Source organism: Microtus pennsylvanicus, chromosome 19 (assembly GCF_037038515.1).
Source record: "Microtus pennsylvanicus isolate mMicPen1 chromosome 19, mMicPen1.hap1, whole genome shotgun sequence".
In the NCBI taxonomy this organism is placed as follows: Eukaryota; Metazoa; Chordata; class Mammalia; order Rodentia; family Cricetidae; genus Microtus; species Microtus pennsylvanicus.
The window spans coordinates 11,996,805-12,020,688 of record NC_134597.1 but is presented as its reverse complement, the minus strand read 5'-3'; the positions used below and the strand labels follow the sequence as shown (position 1 = coordinate 12,020,688).

Sequence of the window (23,884 nt, the reverse complement as noted above, 5' to 3'; positions counted from 1 at the left end):
TGTAGCACATTTTCCTTATCCATTCTTTAGTCAAGGGGCATTTAGGTTGTTTCCAGGTTCTGACTATGACAAACAATGCCGCAATAAACATAGTTGAGCACATGACCTTGTGGCAGGATTCAGCATCCTTTACATATATACCCAAAAGTGGTATTGCTGGGTCTTGAGAAAGGTTGTTTCCTAATTTTCTGAGAAATTGCCACACTGACATCAAAAGGGGCTGTATCAGCTTGCATTCCCACCAGCAATGCAGAAGGGTTCCCTTTTCCCCACAGCCTCTCCAGCATAAGTTGACATCAGTGTTTTTGATCTAGGCCATTCTTATAGGTATAAAATGGAATCTCAGAGTTGTTTTGATCTGCATTTAAGGGTGTTGAGCATTTCCTTAAGTGTTTTCAGCCATTTTAGATTCCTCTGTTGAGAGTTCTCTGTTTAGGTCTGTACTCCGTTTTTTGTTGTTGTTGTTGTTGTTGTTTGTTTGGTTGGTTGGTTTGTTTTTGGATTATTTGTTCTTTTTGTGTCCAATTTCTTCAGTTCTTTGTATATTTTGGAGATCAGACCTCTGTTTGATGTGGGGTTAGTGAATATCTTTCCCCATTCTGTAGGCTGTCATTTCTTGATTGCAGTAATCTTAGTAACCTGATTCCTTTAGAGGAAAAGCCAGCTTACTACATTGTATTCCACATTTCATTTATTTATTTTTAAATCGGCAGGTCCAGGCACACTGGGAAAGCTCTACAAGGTCTCAGCTGCCCAAGGTCCAGAGACAGCAAGTAACTCCTTTCATGACCCTTGACCATCAGGTATTCAACCAGACTCTCAAGAGCACGCCACCTCCAGCACCAAGCTGTATGCCTCAGGGAGAGCATGGACCTATGAGCCCGGACAGTGATGCTGCTTATACAGGAAACCCATTCACAAAACTGCTGACTCTTGGGAGAGAAGATGGTAGTGCAGGATGGCATGTATGTTCAATGGCTGATTATGAAGTCTATCTTAAGTGCTAGGAATTGAAGGTGTATGAAAAGAAATGTGTCTTTACTAATTGGTCTGCAATTATTAATCATATGCAAATTAATTGTGCATAATAAATTATATGTGTTCATTTTAATACTAAATTAGGTACTTCATTTTAATACTCGATTAGTTATCAATGAGCCACTAATAAACCTTTGTATTTAGAATGTTATTTCTAATCATAAAGGTTTAGATTTTCTGAGTAACTTTAGTTGAATTTATCAATATCTTAAATATCGAAAGATATAGCACAACCAAAAAAACTCAGAGAGAGATAATTAGGGCTCAAGCTGAAAGATCAGAGAAGTAAAGCAGAAAACCACTAAAGAGCTCTTGCCTCTACAAAATTTTCAGACAGAAAAGAGAGTGAATTTCTGTCTCATCCTGCCTTATATTCCATGCCTTCTATCCCAGCACTAGAGAGGAATATTCTATGGCTAACTAGTGCGGTTGCCAGAATTAAAGGTGTGTGACACCACTGCCTGGCCTGTATGGCTGACGAGTGTGGCTAGTTTTGCACTCCGAGCATCAGGTAAACTTTATTTGTTAGATCATAAGCAAAGTATCACTATACATAGATTTGAAACCTATAGAAGTTATATAAAAAAACACTAATTTTGTGCTCTTAAAATGTTCACTAAAATAAAATAAATTATCTTATTACACGAAATGTTTTATGGAATTATAAATATATTTTTACATTTGATTTTTAGTACTTTTTTAAATTTAAATACATTCTTTCTTATCACTTACTATGTAGCTGGCATGGAGTGATGCTGAGACTTCTTCAGAATAAATAAGAATAGCTAGTGTCATGAAACATGTTCTGCTTTTAAATGAATCTTCAAAAATACTAAAAAAAGGAGGATGCAGAGTAGGCAATAACTAAAATTTGGAAAAATCTTTAGCAACTTCTTGTAGATAAGTTATGCTGATTACAGACGGACTTTCTTTTCCTTTTGCTTATTTGCCTTGAGCTGTTGGTGGAGCTCTGTTCTCTCCCATCTGGGGCATCTTCTTCTAATCTGTATGGTCTGCTCATGTTGATATTTTTCCAATATTAACTTCACAGCCTGGAAGAGCAAAGGCAGAACACTCAGGGTTTCATTTGAATCCAAACAGGAAAGGAAGATTTTTAAAGAGCTTTATGTTAACTTGAAAAGTAGGAAGGAATGAAGACCCGATAGATTATTGAATGAAGAAAGAAAAAAAGATTATCACTCTGTAGGACTCTCTGAAATACAAAGCTGGATGTGGATCCCTGTATGTGTATTTAAATGTTTTAGTAGTGGGACTATATGTGGGGTGTGTGTGCACATGTGTGTGTATGTATTATGCATATATGTATGTATGTGTATATGCATTTGGAACTTTTAAGTGGAATACAGCACCAGTTTCCTTGTTGTATGTATGAAGAACACAAACTACAAGTCGGATGAGAGCAATCTGCACAGTAAATATTAGAATTAAACCCAATACAATTCATTCCTCAACCACCTCATCCAAATTTTTTTTGTAATAATTATTGATTCTTAAAGAAAAATCAAGTCCCATAGGTAATGATTATGCCCGTCAATTTTGGTAAAATCTAGAAAGTAGTCTTTTGTGTCATGAAGGCAGCATGCATCAGTCTTCTGGGTTTGCCATGGGATCTTTTTTTCTATTCTTTGGCTCATGTCTTACCTTTGCCTTTATGGTTATTGTTGCTGTTCGATATAGAGCCTCACTATATCCCTTACACTGGCCTTGGACCTAAGATCCTCCTATCTCAAACTTTCCAGAGATAAAATTACAGATGTGTGACTAAAAGCCTAGAAAAAGGGTTAGTTTGATTTTTGTTTGATATTTTAAAACTTCAAAACACAATGATATGGTTTGCGCTCAGGAGATGGTGGTTATTGATATTTGCCTTATTCCCTTCTTCTAAGATATCTCCTTCACTAACAAAAGGGAACCTCTCTTTCAACCAGTGATAACTATAGTATCACCTCATAGGTCTGGGAGGGTATCCTCAGGTTTAGAGGTGATGATTGGAATTAGAGATAAGAGAGAGACTGAAGGTCTCTGGCACAGAGACAGGTAATATTAAGAGAAGCACTTCACAGTGTATGTTTTCCCAGCATGCAATTAGCGTTTGTACTTACAAGAATGAAGGCGCCTTCTACACTAACCATTGCTCCTTGCTTAGAGATTTCCTTCACCCTTTACTGCCACTTAGGTAATCTGGAACAAAGTGGCAATTTCTTTTCCTTTGGATTTCCTTTTGTATGATGAGGATAATTTCCTCTCCTGGGCTGCTGTGAAGCTTAAATGATTGGAATATGTCAAACACTACAGACAGTGCCTAGCACATCTCCCTCACTATGCAGGTATATGGTACTGTTGCTGTTTAAGGGGTTTGTGTGTACCCTTGGTACTGTATCTCTAGTTACAGAGATGAAGAAAATGGTATGTTTTCGTATCATCTAAATTCCTGTGCATTAGTCAGCTAAGCATTCACCACTGACCTTTGGACATCTACAAAACATTTTGAAAGAAGACAGATGATATGGAAGTCCTCTGTCAACATGATGAGGCTATGGACTTTGGTTTGAAGCACAGCACGAGAAGCGCTCTGCTGATCTAGATGCTGATTGCAGCAAGTGTCCCCCCGGGGGCCTCGTCACTAGGGAGCATAGGGAAGGTGATGCAGGGAAAGAAAGCAGCCTATCAGAGCCATGGACCCAGCTCTCAGATAGCATGAGCTTTGAAATACACAACTACGTGTTTTAAAACTTAAAGATGCGAAATAAACTCTCAGTCTTCACTAACGTTCTCCCTGATTTCAAATGGAAGCGCCACTTTAACCCTTACGGACAGTATTCTGAATGCATTAGATGCCGTTAGACAGAAATTACTGAGGCTATGGACAGTATGGAATTGTGTTAAAGAGGAAAGAACACACACTCTTCCACTCATGCAAAGGACAGTAAATATTAACAGGCCCCCAAAATGTCAAAAACCCTAAAACTGATAATCACTTCAGCTTATAAAACAAAGTAATTTCATTTGACTGTGAAATGGTGTTTTATTCTGTACTTTTGAAATAGACAAGACAACCAATGAATATTTCTGAATACTTGGTACTAAAAGATCATATAATGTTGAGAAAAATTATAGGGCTCCACTGTTCTCTTTTTGTGTGTGTTTGTACATATGTGTGCGCTTATGTGTGTATCTCTCTGTATGTTTTTATATGTATATATGTATCTATCTACATCTATTTGTCTATCTATCTATCATCTATCTATCTATCTATCTATCTATCTATCTATCTATCTATCTATCTATCTATCTATCTATCTATCATCTTATATTCAAGCATTCAATTCTGTATCTAATCTGCTGTAGCATTATGCAGGAATGACTTAATTTTGACATTTCCTATTTGAAGCTTTGCCTATAATCAACTACCTTCATGAGGTCCTGATTTCGTTTTGACTCTTCACTATGATTAATAGATTGAGATTCATAGGCTTTACTCCCTTGTTGAAGACAGAAAAATTACTATGATAAAATATGAATTATTTCTGAGCCAATATTCTGAGCTGAAAAAAAAGAGATAGGTCTCATCACCTTAATGTAGAAAAAAATTCTGTGTCTAAATCGGTATTAATTCCTGGAATCATATTCCAAGAATGGATGTTATCTTATCTTTTGTTTGATTACTTTACTCAATGTACATTTCCTAGTCTCAGAAGTGTTATCTGTAAAGCTTGTATATACTCTTTCCGCATATCTTGAAGAGTTACTGTTGGCTCGTTAAGATCCTGTAGAAATCATAAGACGATGAGATATAGAAGGTTTAAGAGCAATTGTTATTTTAAAGTTTTCATTTGGAGAATGTGAGTGACTACATTTTGTAGGCTGAGGTCAACCATTGATCACTGAATCATTTACTTAAACAATGTTAAGATATATACTTGATATTCATAACCTGAGAAATGGTCTATGAAAGCCTCTTTACTAAATCCAAATAGACTTTCTGTTGAGAGAACTATCTCTTCCTCCTTCCTCTAGTATACAGAACTCCAAACATCACAGGTAACTGAGCATCACACACAGAGCATCAGATAAGACTGAATATTAGACATGTGTTCACCTCTTTTTACACAAAGAAATTGTCTAAGTAATTTAATTTACTTTTGTCGAATTTCCAGGAAAGTATTCAAGGGTTTGCATTTTACCCTAACAATGATTATTGAGTGACTAGACCCTAAATGACAGTGACCTTCCCATTTCTGTATGCTCTGGAGAGGTGGTCACCTGTACAAGGAATTGGTTCCTATGCAACATCTGCATAAAGTAGAACTCAAGGACCCAGACCACTAGAAGCAGACAATGCTCTGCCCCATTAGTTTTGCTTCATCAACCTCTCCTCTTAGCCTCTCCACTTCTTTAGTATCCATCCATGTTAATTTTCTTCTTCCTCTTATAACTGTCCCTCACAAGCTCATATCTGAGCTCTCACCAATTTCTTCATAATTTTAGTATTTTATTTCATACATTTATGGTCCAATGCCAGTTTTTGAAGTATGTTTCCTCCAGCTTTATATCGCTATTCTTGTTTAAGCTCATTGAGAAGACACACCATTTGACAATGTTTCTGTTTTTCAATACCTATTTTTTCCCATTTACAAAATTTAAAAAAATCTTCTTTTATCTCACTAGAGTCCAAGATATAACACCTTCTTTTTTTTTTTTTACAAGCACCATTAACTTCTCATTTTCATATCCTGCCTAGATCGCAGTACTGGATAAACTCATTTATTTTTGCCACATCTTTACCTGAGCAAATAAATGAGGAACACTTTCCACACTGTGCATGCTGATTATGTGAAATAGATCATCAGATTTCACATGATTGTTTACTCCTGTGAGTCAACCCATAATCATACCCTAGAAGATTACCAGTAAGGGAGACTGAACAATATCATCCCTCCTTGTACTTCCAAGGTTACCTATCCATTATTATAACACTCTGTAAAGAAAATATGTCCAGTCCAATTATGATCCACTCAAAAGCTTTAGCAGTTCTCTTGACCCTCCACATCTGTTTTATTGTTTCTGTCACCCTATTAGAATAGAATAAAGTTTCTATCTCATTCTTAAATTCCCAACAAATTTTCTTTCTGTGTACTTCCCCGCATATCAGCAGTATATCTACAAGATTGTTTACACCAGTGTTGTGTAAGTCTTCCACAGTCCCCTCAAATCACACCAAACCAAGTAGCTCTATTTGAACACATTTGCTTCCTAGCCACCATATTATTTCAGCACACAAACATCCCTCTCCACAACCTGAAACAAAACTTTACTGCCTCCATTTCCTCCCTTCCAGCATCTGACGCAGCATCTGATGACCCCATTTTCTCCTCTTCAATCAAGCTTTTGTCTTCATGATTTTAAAAGGGCTCTTAACACCAATCAGTTGAAACAGTGTTTCTGAGATTATAGTATAATTACATAATTTTACCATTTCATTTCCTCCCTCCAAACCCTCAAAATTATGTAAGTATATATATATATATATATCTGGTATCAAAGTCTTTATTCTCATTTGGCTTGGCTTCCAAGTTGCATTTGACATGGTTAACCATACCCCGAGGCACTTTCTGATATACATATTAGGTAATCTGATTTTGCAACCATTCTGCTAGCTCTTTCTTTTCTAACAGATGGCAAAATGCTATGTTTCTTGGCCCAGTCTTCAGCCATCTCTTCTCATGTATCTTTGTAGAAGATGTCCTATGCTTGTTTGATATCCATTGTGTTACAACATATGTCTCAAACTTACAATGGCTGAAAAGACATTATTTCTCAAATCCATTTTAGCTGATCTGCAAAAATAATACTAACATCAAGAACTCCAAGAGTCATGTTGTACTCTTCTCTGCTTTATTCTCCCCTCTCTCTACTGTCAGTCCCAATCAAATCCAGTATTTCTAAAATCTCTGTGTTTCTCAACCTTTTCCCTTCTCAAACAACACTCTGTATAGTAGTACTAACAACAAGCACAGTGCCTCACACAACATGGGTGTTAGCAACTAAATACCAAAGTGCTATAAACTCAGGTCTATAATAAATGGCTATAGTAAAATATAGCCACTTTTCCTTGGCTATACAGTGTGGTAATGACTATAAAGCAATTTTCATGAAAAACTACGTTTTTCAGAAAAAAATCCATGTGCTAGAGATTGTTTATATTTGTACACAGCAGAAAGATGCTGAGAGACGTTCAGGAATACAGTCAAACTCATCCTTTAAATGAATAGAAGATTCGTGCTTGGCTCCATCCCTGTTGGAAAACCCATGCAGCAGCGGTCTCATACCTCCATGTTAGTCATTGTGAAAAGGGGAGCTAGCTCCTAGACGTGTGAGAGGACCTGAGACAGGCCTGACTGTCTGCTCCATTGAAGCTGGATGACTAGTTAACTTCTGAGTTTAGATATCAGTCTGCCATGTCTACCCATTAGCCTCCTTCATTCTCTCCTTTTGGAGATACTGTTGTGGGTAGTAATTCATTTATATTAATGTGATCAGGTATTCTTCAGCCAGGTATCTGCAAATTCTGGTGGCATTTGGCAATCTGAGCAAACTGTTATAGTTCAAGACCGTTCCAGAGACAAGGCCTGAGTAAATATTAACAAGCTCTCGCGCTTGCTTGGAGCTTGAAAGGACTGCACGACATCAATGAGCAAGCTTTTGTCAGTCACAATCTAGACCAGATTAGTCTTAAAGTCCAAGGAAGAAGCAAAGTTCACCTTAGTGCAGGAGTTCCTGTGTGCCTCTCCAGGCTAGTGTTTGCAAGCTCAGGACAAGGATGATGAAGGAGAAGGAGAAAACCATTGCTATTGTGAAGGTTCTAGACCCTTCCAAGTTAAAGCTGGTGAGTACGCACATCTTGAAATTCTTTCACTATCTGGAGATGAAACTGGCCTAAATGCTGAATTTGAAATTTAGAGTTACAGTGGATAAAATAAGGTGTAGACATTCACACTGAAATGTGTTAACCATAATTAACTGTGTTTCAGAGAGCTTGTTTACTTACAAACAGTGTTGGAGTGCTCTGGGCTATGCTAAGAAATTATACAGTTTATTTAGTCAAAAACCTGCTAAAGCTAATGTTTTATTGTGACTTTTGTATACAACATGAGGATTCGGTTAATTGTTTATTTCATACTCACATTAACAACTTGTTATTTTAGTGAGAAGAGAATAATGAACACACAGTATATGTGATGTGAAACTGTGAGCATCCAGTTTTGTATTTTCCTATTTGTGTTAAAGCTAGCTTGCCAAGGAAACTCCAGCTCCAACCCCACTCATTACTTTTATTCACTTACAATGGAACAAAAATAATAATAACAAAATAACACAGCAGGATTTCACAGCCCAGTGTTTGTCATTTAAGCCTCAGAGTGATGTTGTAACAAATAAAATAAAATTTGAGGCAATTGGTGGTGTATGTTCTAAAGCAAAAAAAAAAAAATCTGGCTGAGTGAATCTAAATGAATCAACACCCACAAAGAAGGAAAATAATCTTTGGAAAGTCAGTCTTTCATGTGTGCATACGTTCTACAGTCTACCGTTCCCTGTGGTGCGCCTCTTTAGAATAGGAGTTTATTATCTTCTTTTATATCCAGTTTCTCTATCAAACAGTCTCCTGATCAGTTTTAACATTTCAGATCCACAGTGCATATTTTCATAGGAAAGCAAAAGGCAAGGGCCTAAACAAATACATCTGTCAGTATTTTTTAAAAACTCACACTAAATATGTTCTATGACACCACACAATACACACACACACCACAACACACATATACACATATACATACACACACATACAAAATCCACACACACACATGCATGCATACACACCATACATACATACACATATACAAACAACACAAACGCATACATATACACCACACACTACACATGCATGCACGAATACACACACCACACACGCATACACACACCACACACACATGCACACACACACCACATACACCAGACATGCACACACACACCACAAACACATACATGCATACACATACACGCACATACACATACACACACACACCATTTAGGGCCTCTTTTTGCCTTTTGTTATTTCACTGAATATTTACTTGCAAATTTAGCTTGTAACTGTCCATAAGTTTCGTTCATTTTTGAGTATTTATAATGAGATTATCTAGGCGATTCATGGGCATGTCCACAAAAACTTCAAGGTTTTCATAACCAAAATAATTTCTAGGAGAATACTGAGTGTAGACTATGGGATCCTTTTTGTTGCTAAGTGGATATAAATGAAAAGCATTGGAGTAATAAATATGTACAAATTACATTTAAACTTTTATTTAAGTTTATTTGTCCTACAGCACTTTGGAGAAGAGAAAAATAAGCAGATTACTTTCAGAGAGTCTGTTGGGTAGAGCTGGCCCCTGAGTGAGCCCTTGAGAGGAACTGTTTGATTCTGATATTTATGGGCTGGGTGGAGTTCAGGAAAGAGCAGTAGGGAAGAAAAATACAGTCAGTAGGTCCAAATTGTTCTGACTATTCAAGACACTAAAAGAAACGAAAGACAAGAATGCTTCTGCAGTGGGGTAGATAATAGAGGATACAGCCTTTGTGTCTTACAAGTCTGAATCTAAGCTATTATTTCAGCTTCTGTTTTGAGGTGGTGTCTCCCACTGATGTGACCTCACATAGTAGGTGAGGCTGGGTGACCTGTCAGCTCCAGGCACCTGTTTCTATATCCTTGGTTTTGGTATAACAAGCGAATGCCACAGCTCTTGATTTTCCCACGTGGGTTTTAGATATTAAATTTATATCTTTGTGTTTGCAGACACCGAGCGGTCTCATTGTGACCTCTGCTGCTTTTAGAGTTGTCTTATTCTTAGACCATTACTTCAATTCTGAGCTGCAGTTGCTTCTCGGTTAGAATGCTAGTCATATGCACCCTACAACATTGCTATGAAGATGTTATTTGAGTTATTATTTTATTATCCATGACACATAACAAACAATCAACTCTGGCATAGCATATGTTATTAAGTTGTGTTTTATTTTCCTCTAAAAATTCCTCATCTCCAGATTCACAGAATCATTGCAATCATAACCCTTACCCACACCAAAGTCTGAAATCTCCTACTGAAAGCCCCAGTATGTGTATACATGATAATGACAAGGCTTTAAAAGTTTAGAAGTAGTGGAAATAACATCAAATCTGTAACAAAAAGCTGTAATAGCATTTTGAATGCTAGACACAAGAGTTTAAGTTTATATATGGCAAGGACGTTAGGCTTCAGATTCTTGAGGCCAAATAGATCTTAAGGGTATTTGAAATATGTTGGTATGAGACAGTGGGAGTTTATTAGGAGGGATGTAGAAACACTAGATGGGGATGCATAGTTTAGGTTAGGGACCTGAGAGCTTGAGGAATGAAAACAGAGATGAAATTCCAGAGTGGATATCATTATTTTAAAATGTGGTATCAGGGTTCAGATTGCGACTGATGCCTGAAGAGTAACGGTCATTCTAAAGTGGAGTGTAGGTCCCAGTGTATGTGGTTTTCTGGTAAGAGGTGATGGATATTCTTTCAGTTTACGGTTCGCGTAGATGCTTCTGCAATAATTTTGGCTGTAGACTGTTTTCTTATCCAGACAGCACCAATTGTAGACAAAGGCCAAGCTATTTCTCTCCGGTGTCACTAAAAGTTAGTTTGGCAAACGGTGTTCTGCTGATTCCACCATTCTCAAGAGCTCGGTATTTTCTCAAGAGTCTTCCTGTTGCATATCTGGTGCTCAGTCCTTTAACCCACTGTGAGTTAATTTTTAAAGAAGTGCAAGATAAGATCCCAGAATTGTTCTTTTTCCCTTAGATATCCATTGAAACCAATGCCATTCATCAAAAAATGCCTTTGTCACGGAGTGGTCTTGGCAAACCTGTCCAATTTGCTGGACTATATTCAGGAGTTCCTTTTGGCTTTGTTTTTCTGCCCTCCAGCCCTGTGTAACTGTTGTGATGTCAGAATGTCGCTCTGTGTTACCATAGCACTGTGACAGCTTGGAAATCCAGAAGTATTCGTTCTCTACTTAGTTTTTTTTCCAAGACTGTTTTTAGTTTATTAGTGTTCCTTGAAATTTTATGTGAATTTTAAGAACTGGTTTTCAATCTCTTCAAAAATGTGCTTGGCATTTGATGGCAATAACATTGGATATCTGACTGCTTTGTGGAGTTTTATCAACTTGTCAATATTCTCTCTTTCTAGAAATACAGGTGATTTTCCATCTTTTACGTCTTTAATGTTATCTGTATTTTTTGTTTTTCATTCTATACATCTTTCATTTGAAGAGCTAAGCTTATTCATATATCTTTTTTTGAGGTTATTTTTATTTATTTATTTATTTATTGTTGTAAAAAATTTCTGCCTCCTCCCCGCCTCCCATTTCCCTCCTCCTCCTCCCACTCCTCTCCCCTCTCCCCACTCCTCTCCCCTCCCCCCACTCCTCTTCCCTCTCCTCTCCCCCTCTCCCTACTCCATTCCCCCTCCCTCTCCAGTCTGAAGAGCAGTCCGGATTCCCTGCCCTGTGGGAAGTCAAGGTCCTCCCCCATCCATCCAGTCCAGGAAAATGAGCATCCAAATAGGCTAGGCTCCCACAAAGCCAGTTCATGTATTAGGATCGAAACCTAGTGCCATTGTCCTTGGCTTCTCATCAGCCCTCATTGTTCGCCATCTTCAGAGAGTCCGGTTTTATCCCATGCTTATTCAGTCCCAGTCCTGCTGGCCTTGGTGAGCTCCCAATAGATCAGCCCCACCGTCTCAGTAGGTGGGTGCACCCCCTCGCAGTCCTGACTTCCTTGCTCATGTTCTCCCTCCTTCTGCTCCTCATTTGGACCTTGGGAGCTCAGTCTGGTGCTCCAGTGTGGGTCTCTGTCTTTGAGGTTATTTTAAATGGAAATGTGATAACTTTTTTTTTTGAGATTGCTCATCACTTACGTATATAAATACAACTGATTTTCATGTGTTGATTTTATGTTTTGCGATTGGGCTAGCAGATTCACTTGTTAGTTTAAATAAGGGTGCATTTTTGTTTTTGTTTTGGTGTATTTTGTTTTTATGGAATCTCTGGATTTTCTAAATATAAGATTATAAATCATGCTGTCTGTAAACAGAGACCATTTTTATGTAGTTCTTGATAATTTGTGAATTCTTGGCTTCTCTCGACTAATTGTTCTGTCTAGTTTATCTGTTGAATGATAGAAGTGAAAGCGGACATCCTTACCTTGGTCCAGATATTAGAAAAAAGCTCATTATCTTTTATATATTATTTTTAATTTATTAAGAATTCTTTCATACAAGACTAAGCATATTGGCACATGCCTTTAATCCCAGCACTTTGGAATCAAAGCCAGGTGGATCTCTGTAGGTTCAAAACCAGCCAGGTTTACATAGAGAGTAAGGCTACTTACTCTGCTTAATGCTTTTTTTTTATTTATTTTTTTTTATTTTCGAGACAGGGTTTCTCCGTAGCTTTTGGTTCCTATCCTGGAACTAGCTCTTGTAGACCAGGCTGGCCTCGAACTCACAGAGATCCGCCTGCCTCTGCCTCCCGAGTGCTGGGATTAAAGGCGTGCGCAACCACAGCTGGGCTCTGCTTAATGTTTCCCCTCCCCCAACTCATCTCAGAATCCTTTCACCCATTCCACCCATCTTCCTGGTTTCTCTGTCTCAAAAATGAAAAAAAAAAAAAACAAAAAACAAAAAGTGAGAATTAAAAGACAGAAACTGAAAAAAAAACACTAAATATCTCTACAAATCAACAAACATAAAACTCCAACAATAATAAAACAAAAAACAAATGAAAAACAAAACAAAAACCTTACAGAACTGGAATTTGTTTTGTTCTGGCCATCATCTCCTGGGTCTGTATTCTGTCTTGGAGTAGGATAGATTTATTCATTGACACTCTATTGGAAACAAATGATTTTGTCTTTCCCAGGTATTGATTACAAATAGATTCTTGGTTAGGGATGGGACTTTGTGTCCACTTTCCATTTTCAGTGCAGTGACTCTGTAGTTTAAATCTGTGCAGGTCTTGCCATGTTCTCATGGTCTCTCAGAATTCACATGTGTGTCAGTTATTTTGTGTCTCTAATTTACTGTTTCCTTGGAGTTATTTACCATCTCCAGCTCTTAAATCTTACTACCTCTTCTTCTTCATAGATACTTGAACCTTGAAGATAGGGGTTTAGTAATACCATTCCTACTTAGGACTAAGTATTCCAAAGTCTCTTACTCTCTGCACAATGTACTGTTTTGGGTCTCTTTGTTAAAACCATATACTTCAAGATGCAACTTCTCTGATGAGGGTGGAGTGATGATCTGCTATATGGAATAGCAATATGTCATTAAGAGTCATTGGCCTATGACCTGACAAGTCTCCGCCTATTGGCTTTTTAGCAGGACCGTGTATTGGTTCCTCTGCTCATGGAGTGGACATTAAATTTAAGCAAAACATGGTTGGTTACATCCATAATATTTGTGCCACCATGTAAACTTACTGTCTAGTTGTATACTCTGTTTATTTGGATATTTATTTTATCTTCTTTCTCTATTTAATCAGTCTTATAGAAACATGATAGTACTGTTAATTTATTTCCCTCAAATGAGTTGTGCTTTGTGAATTTACTTTTTAATGATCTGCTGTTATTTTATTATTTGATTATATTTGTCTTCTGCTCTCTTGAATAGTTTATCTAATTTCAACCTTAATCTACATTTGTTGGATTGTTATTTAAGTCTGAGACTTTTTCTTTAGTTTTTTCTTATGCTAAAAATTACTTTATGTGTGTTTTTGTTTTTTAAATTGTTAAATTTCAGCATAATTTCATCTTTTCTCTCTCTGTATATATATATATATATATATATATATATATATATATATATATTCTTTTCTAATATATTACATCCTGACCACAGTTTCTATTCCATCCCTTCACCCCAGTCTCTCTCCTCCCATCATCCCTCTGCCTCACTCCACGCCCTTCTGTATCCCCTCAGAGAAGACCAGGCCTCCCAGGAACATCAACCATGTTATAATAAGACAAAGTGCATACCATTGCATCAAGACCGGACAAGGCAGCTCAGTAGGAGGGAAAGGGCCTCAAAGTAGGCAAAGAGTCAGAGATAGCTCTCCCACCATTAGGAGTCTCATAAGAACACCAAGCTACTCAGTTATAATATATATGTATATATACATAAATGTATGCATACATCCATACATACACAGAAGACTTAGGTCAGATCCCTATAGGCTCTCTGATCTCTGAGAGCCCTCATGAGTCCTAACCCATTGATTGTGTGGGCCATATTCACATGGTGTCCCTGACCTCTCTGGTTCCTCAGATCCTTCCTCCTCACCGTCAGGACTCGCAGCCTCCTCCTAATGTTTTCTGTGGGACTCTGCGCCTACTCCCATCAGTTGCTGGGTGAACATGGTCTTTTTGATGACAGTTTTGCTAGGTTCTGATCCCAGGACTCTCTGCAGGCAGGACAAACTATTCGTAGAAGGCTTTGTGGCTGGGTTAGTAACTCAGTCCTTCCTCTTGAGGCATTGCCTGGTTACAGAAATGACTCATTCAGGCTCCATGTCCCCTATTGCTAGGTGCCTTTGTTAGGGTTACTCTAGTAGATTCAGTGGAGTTCTCATTGTGCTAGGTTCAACCTCAATTCCAGTTGTTTCTCTCAATATTTTCTCCCTCTCCTCCCTATCCGATCCCTGCTCTTCCCAAGCACTTTCATCCCCAGCCCTCCTGTGGAATCTATTCTATTTCCCCTTCCCAGGGAGATCCTTGCATCTCCCTTTAAGTCATTCTTGTTACTTAGATTCTCTGGGTCTGTGGGGCATGATTATCTTTTACTTTACTGTTAATATCTACTTAGAAGTGTGTACAAACAATGATTGTCTTTCTGGGTCTGAGTTATCTCACTCAAAATGATTTTTTTTTCCTGGTTCTATTTATTTGTCTGAAAATTTCATGGTATCATTATTTTTAACACTTCGGTAATACTTCATTGTGTAAATGTGCCACATTTTAAAAGATCCATTCTTTGGTTGAGGGACATCTAGGTTGTTGCCAGGTTCTTGCTGTTATGAATAAAACTGCTATAAACATAGTTGAGCAAGTGTCTTTATGGTATGATTGAGCAATCTAGGAGTGGTTCAGCTGGGTCTTGAGGTAAACTAATGCCTAGTTTTCTGAGAAACAACTATAGTGATTTCCAAAGTGGCTGTACGAGTCTGCACTCCCACCAGCAGTGAAGGAGTGTACCCTTTACTCCACATCCTCAGCAGCATGAGCTGTCATTTGTGTTTTTGAACTTAGCCATTCTGACAGGCGTAAGATGCAATCTCAAATTCATTTTTGCTCTTGAGTTGCCAACAACTTTAAAAGATTTCCAAATCAGGTGCTATATGGACTTTGTTTGAAATTTTTCTTTGGCGGAGTATACAATGTTTGAATATTTCAAAGACATTTGAGAAAATCATGTGTTCTGTATTTTTGCAAGTACTGTAAACGTATTATCTATGAGATCACACTATTACTTTAATTCAAATCTTTTGTAGCAGTCTTCATTATTTTGTCTGTTTGACTTTTCAAATATTAAAAGGAATGTGTAGAAATCTTTCACTCTGATGTTAGGTTATTAACATCTGTAGATTTTAACATTCATTACATATTTGGTGTGGCTTTCAATAGGTTCATAAATGCTTATAATTAGTTTTTTTAGTTCACTTTTTTATGTAGTCACTCTTTTTTATCAGTTATTGTCTTTGTTAGGGTTTACTATTGCTGTGAAGAGACACCATGACAACTCTTATAAAGAAAATATTTAAATTTAGGAGGCTCACAGTTCAGAGGGTCAGTCAATTATCATCATGCAGAGAGCGTGGTAGCATGCAGGCAGATGTGGTGCTGAAGCTGAAAGTCCTTACATCTTAACTCAGAGGCAACAGGAAGTTGATACACTTCCTCCACCAAGACCACACCTCCTGACAGTATCACTCTCTAGAGCTTATGAGACCAATTCCATTCAATGTACCGCAATTATGTATTTCTTTATTGGGACAAATAATTAACAGCCACAGTTAAAGGAAGTAAAGCTTAGTTTTAGTGCACAGTTTAGGGGCACAGTTCATCAAAGTGGGGTGTCAGGGCACTAGCAGCTTGAAGAAGCTGGCTGTAGTATATTTTCAGTCACAGTGACGTGCAGTTAAGGCCCTAGCCTAACTAATGCTATCACCCACAATTACAAGGGGTTTCTGACTTCAGTTATCATACTTTTCACACAGATGATGTCCAGAGGTTCACCTTCAAGGTGATTCTAGGTCCTGTTCAGTTGACCACCAATACTAACTAACCATCATAGTCATCAATAAAGTTGCTAATTTAAAAGCCCACTTTCTCTGATATTAGTATAACTATGTCAGTTCCCTTACAATGATAATCTGCTGGCGTATCTGACTTCATTTTTTTTTTCTGTTCAATTTGTGTATCTTTTACTAGCTGTCTCTTGGGAGCTACTTATATCTATTGATCATCTCTTAATCAGTTTAGATTTTAGATGGGGTGATTGTCTGACATTGTTAATTATTATTCATATATGTGATGGCTGTTTTTGTTGCCAGTTTGACTACACCGGAAATTAACTAAAATCAGTGGCTAGGAACACCTATGAGGGATTTTTTTCTTAACTAAATCATTTGAAGTAGGAGACCCATTTTTAATCTGGCTCTTTTGCAGAGTGATGCATCTTTAATCTAGATCTTTGAGGTGGGGAGATGCATCGTTAATCTGAGAAATGCATTCTTATGGAAGCACATTAAAGAGACATGGGAAAGGAAAGCTCTTCCTCTTCACCTACCTGACCTCACTCTCACTACTGAGTCTATTTCTCCACTGGATTAGAGCCTACTTCTTTGAGATTCTGGCACATACCAAAGACCAGCTGCAACGTCCACCCTCATGGACAGAGCAACCGCTGGATTCTTGGACCTTCTGTTGGTATATAGCCATTGTTTGACTAGCTGGACCACAGCCTGTAAGCCATTCTAATAAACCCCATAAACACAGACACATACACACGCAGACACACACACCATTCTATAATTTCTGTTTCTCTAGAGAATTTTGAAAGCATATTCCCGAGGCAGGCGGATCTCTGTGAGTTTGAGACCAGCCTGGTCTACAGAGCTAGTTCCAGGACAGGCTCCAAAACCACAGAGAAACCCTGTCTCGAAAAAAAAAAAAAAAAAAAAAAAAAGAAAGCATATTCCCTTGTTCTAGAGAGGTGACTCAGAAGTTAAGAATACTGGCTGCTCATTCAGAGGCTTTAGGTTCAATTCTCATTACCCATGTGGCATTCACAACTGTCTGGATTCCCAATCCCAGAAGATCTGATACCCTCTTCTTGCATCTACAGGCACTAGGCACTCATTTGGTGCCAGATATACCTTAGGCAAAACATCTATGTGCATAAACAATTTTTAAAAAAATATATTCCCATAATAATTTCTTAGCACTTCCTTGCTACCCCAATTCACTCGGGCTGTAACTATGAAGACTGGAACACTTTTTTCTTGCCTTCGATCTCAGTCTCTACCATCATCTTTTCCTTACATTCCACAATCACTTTTCTGAGATACTTGATCAATTTGATTTCCATCTTTGAAACACATCTTTAAATAGCTTTTCCTTTTAGGTACTTGCAGTAAATGTTTCTTGTAATTACCTCATTAAAAATTTAAATAATTATTATGATAATTTTATTTTCCTTTTCCCAACTCCTCCCAGATCCTTCTTACTTCTCTAACAACCCAATTTTGATTTGATTTTTTGGAGGGGGGTGTAAACTTAATGCTGTGTGCTTAGGAATATTATTATAATGGTTTCATATGCTCATAGCCTCAAGGCTGAGATAAAAAGGTATGTGTAATTATTTTCACTCATGTTTAAAAATTCATTCACTTTTACTTTATACTTAATTCTTAGTTGTGTTATTGGTCATTGTATAATCATTTATTTTTTTCTCAAAATACTCACTTTCTTTAGATGTTTTGCTATTTTGACCTGTGAATAACCCCTAGCCCCTAAGAAATCCTGAGTGCTTTGAAAGGATCTATCACTTATGAAGGATGGATCCAGATGTGACTAAAGTCTAGATATCATACATCACGGTCACTCACCGCTCATTGCTGAGCAGCTTCTCAGCAAGGATGTATTCTTGGCCCCTTTAAATGGATTTTATGATAAATTATTTATTTTTATTTGGCTTGGTAACAGTATGTTCATTTACTGTCACGTCAGTGTATTGCCTTATTGAGAAATCACCCAGCCTTTTTTTTTTTAACAAGAATAAAAACATCTTCACAAAGGACCTATCCATTTGTTTGCCAACCCACAAAGACATAGGCCTTGTTACTGAAGTAACACAGACCTCTGGCAAAGGTCGAAACACATTAGCTTTGTAAGTGCTTTCCCATGGCTATGCATGCGTTTCGTATTCACTACCGTTGCACTCGTATAAGTTTTAATGGAGAGAATTCTCCTTAGATGACCTGAAGTGTGTTACACACTTTGAAACTCAACAATCTAATGATATTCAAAATGTGATTAACCATTTGCATGAAATAGAACAGTACCTACAGCATAATAGGGTATTAATCATTATGATTTAAGGCACAAATGAGACTATAGCCGAGGTCATGGAATGACATAACCTAGCTAGAATTAGACAGGATTAGATTCATTGTCGGAACCCTGTTCTCTTTCTATGGACTAATGCAGCAAGTACTATCTGAGCAGGTACTGTGGGCCCAGTGGTTAGGAGCCTCTCTCTCCATTGTACTAGTACATGGACTAGAGATCCTTTTCTTCTTTACTATTTCTGCAATTTCCCAGTCTCCATTGAAATCCATCTGAATTCAAGCTCTTCAGAGGCGAAGTGCCCTTTCCTGAGTTCCTTCCCCTCCACTCCCTGTCTTTTTGTTCATCACGTCCATTATATTTCTCAAAGGCACAGTGGAAATGTACCCTTCAGGTGGAGATGCCTCGGCTCATAACAAACAAGATACTCAAATGAGACCATGAGAGTCTGTATGTTTAAAGCTCTGTTGAGATGATGCACACCTTGGGGAAATGGTCTGTGTCGTGGAACACCTCCTAATTATATTTGCCAGAGAGTCACATACATCATCTTTCTAATTTAGTCAACCTTTGTTTGTTTCCAAAATGAGTAAATTGGAAAATGATAAGTGCTTAAATACTCCCCATCTAAAATCTGTAAAATAAAAACACGTTTTAAGATAATGGGTTTGTACAGTCAAGAGTGAAGCTCATGATAGAGCATGTATGTGTGTAACACGTTTCAGGCCCTGGGTTGGTCCTGAGCAGTGCAAAAATCAATTTAAGTGAATATAAGTAAAGTATAAGCTGGATAAATTAAAGATGAGGCTTTCTAATAAAGTTAACGATGAAGATAGCAGTGTACTAAAATATATGCCGTAGAGACAAAAGCAGGCTAGAATGTACTTCTTGATAGGAACATAGATTTATGTATTAGGTCATTTAAACTTCATTTTGTAGTTGATTTTACTTAGAAATACGCATTTATTTAATACACTAAAGCAACTTGTTCCCCTGAAAATTAATTTCAGCCTAAGTAATTTCTTCATGTCGATTGCCAAATTGATTTTTTAAATCTTGAAATAGTAACTCAGTTTGAACTGGAATTTCACAATAAGTAGAATGTAGAGTTATATTCTCTGCAATAATTTTGACATAGCTGTGTTTGATTATATATATATATATATATATATGATTATATATATAATCATTCCCTATTACATATACATATATTTCCCTAGGCCTTAAGGGAAAACAACTGCTTCTTATTCAACCTTTGGTTAACTGCCCAGAAATACAACAAAGATATATAAAACATAAATATTTTATAATTTTAAATCTTATGTTGTAAATGTAACTGTTCCCTGAAATACTGCGTATTTACTTAATATTTGAATATTATTTAAATAGAATCTTTTTGCATGATAAATAAGCACAGTTCGGGTAATGAAACAATATACTTTTGAATTGTATTTAAAGCACATTAGGTTTCTATAAAACTGTACTCAAGAAGAACTGCAAGCTTTGCAGAGCTGACAGACAGAGCCTATGTTTAATAGAGGCAAACTAGTTTTAGTATGCTCTTGGTTACCAGGTGGGCTGTTTATATCAATCTAGAACATTAGTGTACAGTGGGGAAAGTATGCCTTCAAGGATTCATTGTTTCCCATTTCATTAACAACCTAAAATCTCTCTTGATGGCCATATTCAGTAATTACTGACAGCATTCTGAAGCTTCCAAAATTTTTGCCATTTTACTTCACTTGCAGTCTTCAAGAAACTTCCAGATTTGCTAAGAAGTGTACAGCTTTTTCAAAAAGATATTTTAATAGTACTAAGTCACAACCATGTCATAATCTGGCTCAAGGCTCCATAGGTTTGTAAATATTCATTGGAATTTTCCATCATGCATGAACTGATCTCACTTTTTTTTGTAATCTAGATACTATTTTCAGCATATCTTATCCACATGCATTTCATAATGTATTTAAAAGTAATCTGTTGCACAAATTCTAATTGTTCATAATGAAAACCCGGAGTCAGATATTAGGGGATGAAATCTGAGAGATCCGAGAAGCAGTGTAGCCAGCCCCTAGAAAGACCTGTCACCTCTACCAATGCTCAGACCAAAGGTGTGATCCTATCCTCAGACTGCAACCTCAGACTGCAGGCTGCAACTCAGAATTCAACTTAGACTTCATCTGTCTCCAACAAACCTCAGACTGCACTGAGCTCTTGTCTCCTGCTGCCTACATTCCTCTCTATCCAGCCATATCCCTTCCTGTCTCTACCTTTCTCGTGCTGGGATTAAAGGCCTGTGACTCCTAGGCATTGGGATTAAAGGTGGCCTCTAGTGGGTTAGCTCTGCACTCTGATCTTCAGGCAAGCTTTATTTGTTAAAACACAAACACAATATCACTACAGTAGTAAATGTATATTTTCTGTTTAAAACTAATGGTTTCTATTGTCATGATCACTACAAAGTGATAACTTTAAAATGAGGAATTTAAGGTATACATAAATATATGTATGTCTACAGTGGCATTAATTAGTTGATCTTTTCTCTTTTTTCTTTAAGTTATCTGGTAGTATTTTGGATGTTTACCCTGATGAGCAGGGGATTTCTCCAGTTAACACAAATCTAATGAATGCTTCCTGTCCAAACATCCTGCCCATGAAAAAAGAAATTGCAGGTAATGCTGATTTTTTAAAAAGTTTAGCCTTTTAACTTTTTATGAGTTGCATATATGTGAATGACATAGTGTCATGCTGAATAGTTTCTTAAAGTACGGTCAAAATAGTTAAAAGGGAGAGGTAAGTGTTGAGAGTAGATCTATCATTTCTTAATGTCACTAAACAATAGGTCGATATCATTCACATTTTAGTTGAATGGGTTTGGTATTTTAGGAGCTGCTCATATGCTTCTTTCAAACTTTAAAAGTTTGATTCCATCTTCTTGACCTAAGGATCCAGGAGAAGCTTAGCCAATTGTTGTGACTCAGAGTCTCTTATGAGTCACTCTGGGAACCATGCAGAGTATAGTCTCTGACATGTGACTGGGCTAGACAATACATTCCAAAGCTGGTATTAGCCCGGGGTGTGAAAATGCTGTAAATTGATAAGTAGTCTTGCTTTGTAACTGCGTGCACCTCTCCAGAAGGTCCTATAGACAGCACAATAGAAGTAGCTCTTAGAGCCACCAAGGACATTCCCTTAATATTCTATTGGTATCATAATCCCAATGGATGCTGATAATGGTGAATGAACAACTCATGTTATAAAGACCATGGAGTCAGAATTATTTTAGGCACTTTTCAGAGTTGATGGCCATCAAGCCCAGCCTGCAGCAAACTTTGTAATTTCCTGAGTGGTAGGATGGTTTTGGCATGCACATATAAGATATATAGCTAGTTTCAATTCCTTTGACGTAGCAATCATAAATATTTTGGATGACACAAAGTTAATTTCTGAATCTCAAAAATATAGAAATAATGATAGACATTAATGAATAGTTTAGTGTTTTCATGCAACATGCCTATGAAACCCTTCCATTGTTTATCAGGTAGCTGTTGTAATATATTCATTTCCCAGGTGAAGAGCCTGAGACCATAAGTCTGATAATTGACCACATGACTTTAAAATGAAAAACTATAAAAACAGATAAGGTTTTTGCTTCTCCAGGTCTTCAAGACTTTGCCATTGTCTTTTACTGAATCATCTCCTGCCCTAAAATTCTTCATATGGCATCGAGCATATTATTGCAGTATTCTAGAACAGGCAATCCTCTTTTCCTACCCAGTGTTTCTGAACATTGCAGGGAAAGGCTTCAGAGCAGAACTGAACTCTGTTTCAACTGTTTCTTTTGTTCAGAAACTGACACTAGAGCTTTGGCGAAAGAGAGACAGAAAAAGGACAACCACAACCTCAGTGAGTATGTTTTCTTTTTCCTTCAGAAAAAATTAATACAAGAGGAAATGCATGCAGAGTAAAGTTGTCTTTTGCTGCCGTGCCATTGCTGCTTGAAATTGGATTATTGAAATTAATTGTCCATGCTTAGCAACTTGAGCTGATTTTAGACATGCAAGCCTTGAGAACTTTTGAAAAAGTTTGCCATTTTCATGAAATGAGGCAAGCTGAACGGTCTCTTTACCCTCCTTTTTCGGGCAGGGCATGCTTGACTGAGATGAGTGCATTTGGTTACATTTGAGCAGTGTTGTGATTCACCAGCTCATCGATTTAAAGAAGCAACTGGCTATAAAGTGTACTTCATGCTGTCAGAAACAAGTACACATTCTCGTTTTTCAGTATCAACTTGCTCCTCCCTTTTCTTTTTTTTATTGAAAAAGTTTCCCACCTACTCCCCGTCTCCCATTTCCCTCCCCCTCCCCCCAATCCTCTCCCCTTCCCTTTCCAGTCCAAAGAGCAGTCAGGGTTCCCTGCCCTGCGGAAAGTACAAGGTGCTCCCCCATCCATCCTGGTCTAGGAAGGTGAGCATCCAAACAGGCTAGGCTCCCACAAAGCCAGTTCATGCAGTAGGATCAAAACCCAGTGCCATTGTCCTTGGCTTCTCATCAGCCCTCATTGTTCGCCATGTTCAGAGAGACTGGTTTTATCCCATGCTTATTCAGTCCCAGTCCAGCTGGCCTTGGTGAGCTCCCAATAGATCAGCCCCACTGCCTCAGTGGGTGGGTGCACCCCTCGCGGTCCTGACTTCTTTGCTCATGTTCTCCCTCCTTCTGCTCCTCATTTGGACCTTGGGAGCTCAGTCTGGTGCTCCAATGTGGGTCTCTGTCTCTATCTCCATCCACCACCAGATGAAGGTTCTATGGTGTTATGCAAGATATTCATCAGTATAGCTATAGGATAGGGCCATTTCAGGTTCCCTCTCCTCAGCTGCCCAAAGAACTAGCTGGAGACATCTCCCTCGACACCTGGGAATCTCTTTAGAGTCAAGTCTCTTGCCAACCCTAAAATGGCTCCCTTAATTAAGATATATACTTTCCTGCTTTCATATCCACCCTTCCTTTATCCCAACCATCCCATTCCCCCAAGCTCTCCCCATCCTCCCCTTCTCACTTTTCTCTCCCCATTTCCCCTTGCCCCCATCCCACCCAAGTTCCCAATTTTTGCCCAG

General features: G+C 37.8%; 1 protein-coding gene across 2 annotated transcripts in view; it reads left to right on the top strand.

Moving 5' to 3' along the window:
* Positions 1 to 23,884, top strand: part of Tfec (transcription factor EC) — a 67,120-nt gene that overhangs the window by 29,615 nt on the left and 13,621 nt on the right. Inside the window, exons 2-4 of one of the 2 annotated variants that reach the window (XM_075953762.1) lie at positions 714 to 803; positions 21,329 to 21,443; positions 22,621 to 22,677. In XM_075953762.1, the coding sequence (XP_075809877.1) occupies positions 786 to 803; positions 21,329 to 21,443; positions 22,621 to 22,677 (190 nt within the window). In that variant the 5' untranslated portion in view covers positions 714 to 785. Of the gene's footprint in view, positions 1 to 713; positions 966 to 21,328; positions 21,444 to 22,620; positions 22,678 to 23,884 lie in introns of both variants that reach the window. The other variant, XM_075953761.1, reaches the window with a different exon arrangement.